The following is a 12,105-nucleotide window of genomic DNA, read 5'->3' on the forward strand; positions in this document are numbered from 1 at the left end:
AACGTAACTCTAAATTTAATAATAGACATTAAGAACTTAAATAACCTATATAAGGAACAATTAATATAAGTTTGACATTAAATTAAAAAAACTAAGAACAGTGGCTAAAACCATTACAAAAAGATGGCATGTTATACATGTCTAGGCAAGAGTATAAGACAGGCATATTAGTCTTCCTCCTCTCCATACACCACAGTGCTTAGGTGGGTTTCAGAAGTTTTTTAAAGACAAGGAGAGAAGGGGCAGTTTTAAATTCTTTTGGGAGAAAGTTACAGAAACGGGGAGTGATCACAGGAAAGTCCCCATCTCTCATTCACATCAGCCATGCTTGGGACGAGGGTGGAACCAAGACTGGGCTTCCTCCATAGATTGCACGCATGGGCCGGTTTGTATACAGAGATGCGGTTCTGCAAATAATCTTGGCCTGAACCAGATGACTGAAGATGCAAGATTTAGAAATCTTGTCAACTTAAAAACAAATTATATTTGGGGAGAAGGATGTGAATTATATTATTTGTTGAATAACATTTGGGAGAAGTTATATGTTGTGACTCAGGCCCCAAAGATTGCCAAACACAGCAGATTAAGGGTTAACATAAGTCTTTAATGAGTCTTTAACAAGCTAGTAGCACTTAACCAGCAATGCTACTTAGCAAAACAAAAGGACCTTCGTGCAGGTAAATAATAACAGAGATAAAACGGATTATCCCAGGACTCAGTCTCAGGAAAAAGGAAAGCTGGAGCAAAAACAAACAGTGGCAAAAGCGGAGTCAAAACAGTCCTTGGTCGATAACGAAGACAGGCAACAAACAAAGTCCAGCAGGCAAATGACATGGTCCAGAGACGTTCCAAAAATTAGGGGCAAGGCGAAGTCACTTACGTAGTCCAATCCGAAGTCAAGGTACACGAAGACAAGATAGCTGGATTCCCAGGACCCAAATGGAGGTTAGGCAGAACAAGACACCCGATTCAACGCTTTGTCCTCTGCAAAGCTAAACATCCCAGAACCCCCATTTTATTAGCAATTGCTATCGCTAGATTGATCCTCATCACTAGCATCTGGGTCATTTCCTTCAGCTGCTGGCTCGTTACTCCGCCATTTCTGCCAGCGCTGATCCAAACCAGGATCCTGCCAAGATGTACCTGCCTGCCATGTATCTTGGAATCCCTCAAACTCGTCACTAGACGTGGGCTGTGTACATATGTCCTGAATTTCCCTAACCCAAGTCCAGTCCAATTCCTCCTCCATTTCCTCATTACTGGCTTCCAGTTCATCTGAACTGGAATTGTCATCTGTATCTTTAAGCCTTTTACTCATAGTTTCTTCATCACTATCAGACTCACTGGCAACCCGCTTTACTCCCCGGTAATCCCATTCTTCCAAATCCTCGGGTCCAAACCCTGCAAAATCTTCTGTGTCGCTAGGTGCCAAAATAATATCTCGAATACGCTTCAGCTGACGCTGATCCAGTTCTGACTCAGCATCACTCCTCCTTCTCCTACAACCGGTAGTAGTTTCACTGCCAAGACGCTGAGCCTCAACACTATATCTGTGAAACTTGTTCATTGAGAGTGGGTTTTTTTTTTGTTATTTAAGGAAACAATATATTTCAACATCTTAATTACTTTAAAAAGGAACAATATACTAGTTCTGTAAATTGTTTTCTAATAATATTTCTGCTGATATGTATGTCTGTTTATAGAAAGGGATGTTGTAACACTATAGAGACAAAGCTGGTAGCATAAGCTTTCATAGACAATGTCTACTTCTTCAGATGTATACTGATATTCCTGGCTATGTCTTTGTATTTTTGACAGATAGTTTGCAGAAGTACAAAACCTATAGAAATGGCTGTGAAAGAAAAGATATCCATGTTTTGTCATGTGGAACCTGAACAGGTTTGTTGGTTTTTAATACTGTGTGTAACACGTTATAAGCATCTTTTGTGTTTTTCTCCTTCTTTCTTTCTTTCTTTCTTTCTTTCTTCAAATAGAGATACAGTATTTGATATTGGAGGTGGATAAGCAGGAAATAATCACAGAGGAAATCAAAGATAAAAGAAAATGTCTTTTGAAATAATTATTTTCAAGACTGATCTAATTTCATGATGTATAGTAATCTCTATGCAATTCTACTTACCTTTAAAAAAAATCAGTTATAGAGACCAAGTGTAATTGTTAGACAAGCACTCGTTTTTTTTAATCTTATTATTCCAGCAGAGGTCAGTGTTGTATCTTCAGAGAAATCAGGAAATTGTGCATCTCGTATTAATCTTCTTTTAAAAGTTGTCCGCTTATGAAATGAAATAATATAAATTAATGAGTGTTCTCTACAGCACAATGTTCACTTCCTGACAGAGTTGCAATCCATTGTCACTTGGTTTAATCTTGCTCTATCAAAAGGCTAAAACCAGGAGGTCAGTCTTCTGTTACATCTCTCTCCCCTGTTTTTCTGTCTTATCTTGCCAGTGACAAAGTTTTAAGATCTCTGCCTTCAATTAATTACCAAGTTCAAATTGCATCTTTAATTAAAGCAACAATGTTAAGTTCGTAATTTATTGAGTAAAATTCATGTGACCGATTGACATGCGGTAGTGATCAAAGAATGTTTAATCAGAAGACCCATAGATGTATATACTTATACTATATCTAGATATCATATATTTATAATTAAAGGTCACATTTCCTAGGTAATATTCATCCATGATGTTTCGTCCACTTACCGGGTGCCAATTCTTTTGGAAGAACAAGGCATCATTAAATACTTTAAAGACAGACTAAACCTTCCAATCGATGACCGACCGAGTGAACAGCTTTTCAAATGGAAAAGAATAGCAGATAGGTACTATCCTTTGTTTTGTTATCTAACATCCCCTTCCCCCACCCCATAACTAGATATTTTACAGACAAATCTGTTAGCAGTAATACTCTGTATGGCTATACCATGCCTACATAACCTTTGGCATGGTTGGTTTGCAATGACTACAATGATACAAAAATTATGGTACTTCTGTTTCTTGAGTAGAATAGCAGAAGAATACTGTATTTCCTATGTTGATTTGTATTATTTTGACAATACTGACAACGCACTATGTATATATTTCTGTTCAAAAATCTAATGAACACCAAACATAATCTTTTACTATGTGGAGACTTGGAGAGCCAGCATAGTTTAATGGTTTGAGCATTGGACTATAAGTTTCAAGTCCCCATCCAGTGGCTTTCCCAGCTTCAGAGAAAGGCAAAATCAATCCCCTCTGAACAAATCTTGTCAAGAAAATCCTTGTAATAGGCCCCTTCTACACTGCCATGTAATACAGATAATCAAAGCAGATAATCCAGATTATCTGCTTTCAACTGGATTATATTATCCTACACCGCTATATAATCCAGTTCAAAGCAGATAATCTGGATTAGCAGTGTAGGGTTGCCATAAGTCAGAAACAACTTGAAGCCACACAGTAGCAACACATTTCCAACTTGCAACCCAGACATCCTGCCTTCACTTCTCTATAACTGGAAACACTGAATAGTATGTAGTGTATATATTATAATGGATTGGCATCCACATTGAGCTGGACCTTGATATGTACTCTAGGTATATTGACATATTTCTATATAATTCATACATAATCAATTATCATGATGTTAAAAAACTACTTTGGATCAAATTCTTATTTCTGGTGATACTTTTAGGATTTTTTTCGGCAGCACTTATTCAGAGGAGAGTTGTCATATCCTTCTTCTTAAGGTCTGAGATGTAACTTTCCTGAGTTCATCCAGTAGGTTTCCGTGGCCAAGAAAGGATTTGATCCTAGGGTCCATCGAATTAATCCAGTTGACACCATTTTAATTGCCATGGCTCAATGTTTGGGATCATGAGATCAGTTCAAGGTCTTTAACCTTCTCTACCAAAGAGAGCTGGTGCCTCACCAAACGACAAATCCCAGGATTCCATAGCGTCAGGCCATAATCATTAATGTGTTGTCAAACTATGTTAATTCTACAATAAAGATGCAGCCATGTCCAATATGCACCATGCTGACTGCTAATGATTTATGAATGGCTCCAAAATCTTGAGATTGCACCCTTCAAAAATGGCTCAAAACGTTTAGGAGTCTGAGGGAGAAAATCCAAATGTTCCCATCATGGTAAAAGTACAAAATAAATTGAATTTATGAAAGAGGCCACTTTGCATTTATAGTAGAAGAGTTGTCCAAAGAGCCTCAAGCATCTTATTTACAACACTTAGGAATGTGTTTATACATATGTTTTAAAAAATAAGTCTAAATATTCTGTGTATGAATTTTAAACCAAAGGTAACTAAAGATCAGAATTATTTAATGATTCACCAGAATCAGAGATGTATTGTTTACTTATCTTCACAGATATGAGAGGATGCTGAAGACATGTTCTGTAGCACTGGTTGGCAAATATACAAAACTGAGTGATTGCTATGTCTCAGTTTTCAAGGCTTTGGAACATTCAGCTCTAGCAATAAACCACAGGCTCAATTTAATGGTGAGGATCAATCTTTTCTTCTTTTCCTTCCTTTGCATTTTCCTTCCATCCTCGGATGTTCATTCATTTAATAGCTTTCACTGGCTTTCATCTTGTAGCGGTTGCTCAGAAACAAAGTATAATGTAACTAGAATTTTATAGGCATAGAAGATGTGATTTGAACATGTTGCAATATTTTTGAAAATGCTATCTTAGAATAGTTTCCTTAATTAGTTTTCTGCATTATAAGAGGCAATGCTGCACTCTTGGCAAATCATTACTATCTTGATGAATATGTTGCATTCGTTAATTCTAATCAAAGCTTTAGATATTAAGGACATTATTTAACAAATGACAAATGATTTAACAAGTGGTGAATGTAATTACAACTGGTTTCTGCATTGCATTATAAGTGTGCCATCTTTATAGAAGCCTTCAATTGATTACTGATTTTTTTTAATTTTAAAAGATGTGTTTATAGATTTAATTGATAGAGTTTAGAGGAGGTCTAAATTTTACAATCTAAATGTGCTAATCATATTTCCACTGCTAGTTACTCTGGAATTATGTGCAGCAAGTACATTCTTTTAAATGTTTGCATCTGTGCGTCTGGGCCCCCATGTACAATGTCATTTAAAATAATATAACGCCAAATAATGACATTTCAGAATGGTTTCATTGCATTGAATTGCATTATATGGCAGTATAGACTTATATAATTCGGTTCAATGCAGCTAAACTGCTTTTTGAAACTTCATTATTTGACAGTGTGGATGGGGCCTGGGAACTCTTGACCACAGGTTATATGAATTGATGGTATTATCTTACTTCAAATGAAAGTTAGAATTCAGCAATACTATGAGCAATTGCGTTAAACTAAGGCATTCACTGCTGCTGGGCAGATTAATTTTAATATGTATTGATGAAATTAGATAGAGAATAGAACCTCAGATTTTCTTGAATAGAAAAAGCAGTATTTATAGAGATTCCTGAAGATGCCATATGAATTACTGTGATGTTATACATCTTGAGCTATGGATTCATATTCATAGAATGTACAGGGTGTTTCAGAAAGATTGATCTGAAATCATTATATCTCTGTAACCATGAACCTCCATGAATGGAACCTTTATCACTTGAAAAGATGGGGCATCAAGTTTCAAATTATTCCTGTTAGAGATATCTCCAACTGGATCTACACTGCCCTATATCTCAGGGTTGGATCCCAGTTTATCAGCTTTCAACTAGATAATCAAAATCATTTTTATTTTAAAACTCGCCCTCTTTCCCCCGAGGGACTCAAGGCAATTTATATGAATCTATACTGCCAGATAATCTAGGATAAGAACATAATCTGGGTTCAGATACTGGGATATAGGGCAATGTAGATCCAGCTGACCTTAGCCTCAGACATTTGAAAAATGGTGTTCTAAGGCCTTATGAGATTTAGCGAGTTATTTTTGAGATGTGTTTCTGGCTCAAAATGATTGATAAAACTTGATAACTTATTCAATCATTCGTAACTTTTTGTGTAATTGTTGCTATTGTAAAATATACTGCTTTGAAATTGGGTCCATCAATTTATAACACCCTATACTTTGAATGTCTCTTGAAACTATTGTGAATCTCTGATTCAATCAGTTTAGTCAGAAAAACTGAGAATGCGTTGAAAAGAATAATAGAGGTGGAGGTTCAGAAGAGAAAAGCACTGTCATGTCTATGCAATCAAGCTTTCCTTTCATTGTCCTCACTGCACATAAGTGTCCTCAAATATGCCTTTATGTAGAATATTGGAAATAGTAAATGTTTTTTTTTTTTAACATTGGTTTCTACTAAAATCAAAAGTGTAGGTAACCAGGAGTCTGAAATTGTGAGTCATGAGCAGAAGTACCTTCTTCTATATGGGTAATAACAACAACTACAACTACAACAACTACAACTTTATTTATAACTCGCTCTATCTCCCCAAGGGGACTCATTGTGGTTTCCAGCAAAGAATGGAAAACATTCCTTGCCAGGGGTCCTCAAACTAAGGCCCGGGGGCCGGATGCGGCCCTCCAAGGTCATTTACTCGGCCCTCGCCCTGGGTCAACCTAAGTATGAAACTACTTGAAAGCACACAATAACAACAACAATCCTATCTCATAAGCCAAAAGCAGGGCCACACTTTCCATTGAAATACTAATAAGTTTATATTTGTTAAAATTGTATTGTTTTAAAATGTTTTTTGCACTACAAATAAAGATATTTGCAGTGTGCATGATTTTTTCGAATTATAATCTGGCCCGCCAACAGTCTGAGGGATTGTGACCTGGCCCTCTGTTTAAAAAGTTTGTGGACCCCTGTTCTATGCCTTAAAACAATACAAAATGAACAAAGAGCCCCATGTCTAAAACAATTATGACAAGTTATAACAACTACTCACAAAGTTTAAGTAATTAAACAAAATATATAAACCTATTAAACCCACAAAGTAACAAAACTGTTACTTTAGTTAAAATAACCATTGTTGTAATATTTATCTGCTTCCAACAAACCAGAGTAAGGTACCATGTTCTGGTCAAGGATATAAAATATTATATATATATATATATATATATATATATATATATATATATATAAAATATAATATTATATTCACGGAGAAAGCCCCCCTCTCGTTCCAACCAACCATGCTTGAGACGGGGATGGGACCGAGAGTAGGGTCCTCTACAAACTGCAGTGCTCGAGCTGGTTTATATATGGAGATGTGGTTAGTTAAATAGCCTGGGCCCGAACAGTTTAGGACTTTTTAGGTAATAACCTCTACTATTCATTCCCTCCCATGATGATATTGTTTTTCTCTCAGCATCCTTCCACATACCCACATTTGTGGTTATTTTTTTCTCCCTCCCCCCCTTTTTTATTTTTTACAATGGATCTTGCTGCTTTTTATTTCTCTTTACCCAACTAGGTTCTTTTTCTCTTTGCCAACATGACATTTCTGTGTCTCTACCTGGTACATCTTCTCTTTCTCTTCAATTCCAGCTATTCTTCCCACTCCACCTCCACACACTTTCCACCTGGTGGGTCTTTGTCTCATTCCATTCAAGTGCTCAGCCCGCCTTTCATCTTGCCAAAAATCTGGTATCTCAACAGTATTGTTCTATTCAGTCATAAATCTCACCTGCCTCTTTTGCTCCTACTTTGAAAGTTGGGCAACAGAGCACATCTCATGTTTTGTTTCTTCTCATACTTCCCACCCTCTGCCCCCCAAAATAAAAGCTTTTTATGTTGCCTTACTGTGCTGCAAAAACAAAAATAAAAATAAGTATACAAGAATAGAAAACAGATATACGTCATTGTTTTGCTATGAGGGATTTTTAGAAGTATGTCGTTGTGTGATATTATTTACAAAAAAGGGAAAGTTCAGTGATGTTTAAATTGCTGAGCCTTGTGCAATTCTCTGTGCTTCTGTGGCAGATTGTAATATTTCGAGACACATTTATATGAAATTGTGAAAATTACTCTTCATGAGTAATATGCAGTGGAGATGATTAATATAGAAGTATTTCAGCTCTGTTAAATATGTGAAGGAGTGACAAAGTCTGCATGTGTTGTCTTAATTAGTACATAGACTCAGCAGACCTTGAACATGGCATGGAAGCTGAGAATCCAGTGAAATTTCATCAAGCCTGGCAAAAACTGTGCAAAGCAGAGTGAGTTTCAGATTTTATTTTATTGCTTTTCCATTACTTGGTATATGTTAATATACTAAGATGTTGGGATGTCATAAAAACTTGAATCTGAATGTGTATTACATGTACAGTAGAATGTCACTTATCCAACCTTCACTCATCCAACATTCTGTATTATCCAATGCAGTCTGCCTCCTGCCCGGATCCACAGCTATTGCAATAAATTATGATGTTTTGGTGCTAAATTAGTAAATACAGTAATTACTACATAACGTTACCATGTATTGAACTGCTTTTTCTGTCGATTTGTTGTAAAACATGATGTTTTGCTGCTTAATTTGTAAAATCATAACGTAATTTGACATTTAATAGGCTTTTCCTTAACCCATCATTATCCAACATTTTTCTTATCCAATGTTCAGCTGGCCTGTTTATGTTGGATAAGCGAGACTCTACTGTATTAGGAGCTCACTCCTGTCTAATTGGTTTCATAAATGTATTTAATTTACTTTAGTTTGTTTTAATTTATGTCATAATTATTGTGGATAAGAAACTTCTGATTTTTAGTTTAGATGTGAAGAACATAACTCCACACAAATCATGAGGTACAGTTAGTCCTCCATATCCATAGATTCAACTATATATGACTCAAAAATATTTTTTTAAACCTGAAACTGCATTTATGGCAAAACCACACTCAAGGAGATGTTTTCTTTCTAAAAAAAATGTTTTTTCATTTCTGGTGCGGAGTCTAAGGAGACACATAATTTCCTAAGGACCACAGAAATCCGGCATCTTTTTAAAAAAAGGTTTTGTACACAAAATTGTTTTTGTTTATTTAAAAAAAACTGAAAAATTGAAGGTGTACAAATAGCCTGGTGGGAAGATGCAAGTTTAGTGCATGCATCACCCATGCATCTGTTCTGTCCTTTCACCTGTTACTAATTTAATATGGTATATTTTTCCAGTTGTGTGTTAGTTCCTGGAGGCTTTGGACACAGGGGTACTGAAGGGAAACTTCAAGCCATTTCCTGGGCAAGGAAGAAGAAAAAGCCTTTTCTTGGTGAGATATCTATATTAGAAGTGAGCTGTTTTTTTCCAGTTATGCTTAATCTAATTGAAATCAAACAAATATAGAAAGAAACTTTGTGCTTTGGCAATGAGTTTTAAATTTACAAAGTACTAGTGGTCCCCTGACATGGGTTGCTGTGGCCCAGTCTGGTGATCTAATGAGAAAGTGTTGGTTTCTAATATAAGTAATGTCTTGATGCTTGTGGGTAAACAGTATTTCTTTCTGTTTCTTTGCCAGTGTTGATGTGGAGATTGTCTGGTTTGCCTACTCTGGAACATGCAACGTATGATTGTTCTTTCAAATCTTTGATGCTGCATCTGTCATATACATATGTGTGTATGTGTGAATGGCTCGATGGACCTTTGTCAGGATTATGTTTTCTTGTCAAGGATGGCCTTACGGCATTTCTCAACCTGGGAAGTCGGGGGGGGGGGGTCACCAGGGGGGTGTCAGAAGGGCCACCAAAGACCACCAGAAAACACTGTTGGTCATGAGGGTTCTGTGTGGGATGTTTGCCCCAATTCTGTCATTGGTGGGATTCAGAATGCTCCTTGATTGTAGGTGAACTATAAATCCCAGTAACTACAACTCCCAAATGTCAAGGTCTATTTCCCCCAAACTCCATCTATGTTTATATTTGGGCATATTGTATTGTTGTATTGTATTGTTAGGTATTGTATTGTTGTATTGTGTTCTGAGGCCTTGGCCGATGTAAGCCACATCGAGTCCTTCGGGAGATGCTAGCGGGGTACAAATAAAGTTATAATAATATAATAATAATAATATTGAGTATTTGTGCCAAGTTTGGTCCAGACCCATCATTGTTTGAGTCCAAAGTGCTCTCTAGATGTAGGTGAACTACAGCTCCAAAACTCAAGGTCAATGCCCACCAAACCCTTCTAGTGTTTTCTGTTGGTCAGGGGAGTCATGTGTGCCAAGTTTGGTTCAACTCCATCGTTGGTGGAGTTCAGAATACTCTTTGATTATAGGTGAACTATAAATCCCAGCAACTACAACTCTCAAATGACAAAATCATAATTTTTTGAGTGATGGTCACTCCTTGTGTTGTGAGATGTTTTGTTGCCAAATTTGGTGTTATTTCGTTCATTGGTTCTTTTGTTTTTAAGGTACTCATTATGCACAGAGTATTTTTATATATATAAGATATATATGTGCGCACTTAGTCTTTTGACAGTTTGGACATGATTAATCTGTATTAAATTACTCTGAATATGTATTTTTTGTCATTGAAATTATGTTACACATTTTTTGCAAGAATCCTATTTGGCACAGAAACATGGTAAGAATATTATCTCCCCATCCTTGCACAGCCTGTTTTATTTGTCACTATTTTCAACTTAGAGACTTTTTCTGTGCTTTATCACAAGTAAGTTGCACTGAGTTTAGGAATGATTACTTCCTCATAGGTATGGATAGGACAAACTAGTTTCCTCACATATTTGTGAAGTGCAGCTCTCATTTTAAGACAATATGCAAATCCCAGTCCAATGAAAATTGATAAGAGAAAGAAAAGAAACGGGGGGAGGTGTGTGAGAAGTGAGTTCCCTCTTCAGAAATACCCCAACGTAGAGCCGCAACTTCTCATGAATTTTTCTCTTACAATTTCATTGGCTGACTATATATGGCTATCTCACATTCCCTGATGATTTCATTAAACCTTTATAGGTTTGTCTGCATTTATTGTTAGATAATTTTTCTATTTTTCCCAGATGCATATCTTAAATCTTTCAGAATCTCAAGAAGTCATGCATTTTTGTCCTTGTCACTGTCCAGAGAAGCATGTGATGTTACTTATGTTGCTTACTTTGAAAGTTGACCATCAGTTCTGTGGACTGCATTATCAGTACCCATACCAGCTACATCAAAATACAGGCAGTCCCCAAGTTACAAGCAAGATAGGTTCTGTTGGTTTGTTCATAAGTTGAATTTATTTGTAAGTAGGAACAGGTGCATTTTAAGTGTCACTCCAGCCGTGTGTGTCTATACACACAAACACACATGCATACACACACACACACACACACTTTGGATAGCATAGGGAAGGCTGAACATTCCTGTGGTGTTTGTTTTTCTGTCTGTGCCCCTGTTCAGAAGATTTCATCTCACTTTCAGACCCTGTGATAATTGGATTTTGAAAAAATTGGCTTGTTGTGGAAACAAAGATTGATGGGAAAGCTTCAGTGGAGACATCTTTTACCCATGATAACTCTTCCAGGAGTGAATTTCCCTGGTCTCTCCCCCGTTCTTAACTATGAGTCATTTGTAAGCCATTGTTTTTAACTCAGGGACTGTCTGTAATTGAGACTGGTTGATTGCAGTGAATAATCAACCATTTCCGTTCCATGTAAAAAAAATGGTTAAAAAAGCACAATATTGCTGTTGTTTCACTACAAAAGCATAAGAGAAATATCTCTTCTTATTTTAGACACAAGCACAAAACAAATAACATTAGAGTAAATGAAGAAATGTATTCTAAAGAGTTAAAAAAATTATACTAACCTTAGTTATCCCCTAATTTAGATAAGTAAATCTACCCTTTTATTATTAAAGAAATCTAATAAATAAAAGATAACCATTACATTTTAGAATCATTATTATGCTTTTTGTTTATTCTCTGAATTTTTTTCACAGCCAACCCGACAGCTTCAGAAATGGGTTTTCATTTCTTTGTTTTATAATATTAATTGGAAGTCTTCAAGGGTTCAGGCTGCAGGTGCCTTATCTTCAAAGGCTCTTCCCTGGGCCATCCGCAAGTGGGCAACCTATTTTTCAAAAGCTGTCTTCTGAACTTGTGTCCCATATTTCGTCTTCAAAGACACACTGGCCTTACCATTG

General features: G+C 36.3%; 1 protein-coding gene across 5 annotated transcripts in view; it reads left to right on the forward strand.

Moving 5' to 3' along the window:
- The window catches only part of CTPS2 (CTP synthase 2), an 80,479-nt gene that overhangs the window by 32,292 nt on the left and 36,082 nt on the right, over window positions 1-12,105 (forward strand). For all 5 annotated transcript variants that reach the window (XM_060770023.2, XM_060770024.2, XM_067466792.1 and 2 more), the window contains 5 exons: window positions 1,819-1,899; window positions 2,691-2,842; window positions 4,389-4,521; window positions 8,110-8,198; window positions 9,146-9,240. In XM_060770023.2, coding sequence (XP_060626006.2) covers window positions 1,819-1,899; window positions 2,691-2,842; window positions 4,389-4,521; window positions 8,110-8,198; window positions 9,146-9,240 — 550 coding nt within the window. The remainder of the gene's footprint in view (window positions 1-1,818; window positions 1,900-2,690; window positions 2,843-4,388; window positions 4,522-8,109; window positions 8,199-9,145; window positions 9,241-12,105) is intronic.

Source organism: Anolis sagrei, chromosome 3 (genome assembly GCF_037176765.1).
Source record: "Anolis sagrei isolate rAnoSag1 chromosome 3, rAnoSag1.mat, whole genome shotgun sequence".
In the NCBI taxonomy this organism is placed as follows: Eukaryota; Metazoa; Chordata; class Lepidosauria; order Squamata; family Dactyloidae; genus Anolis; species Anolis sagrei.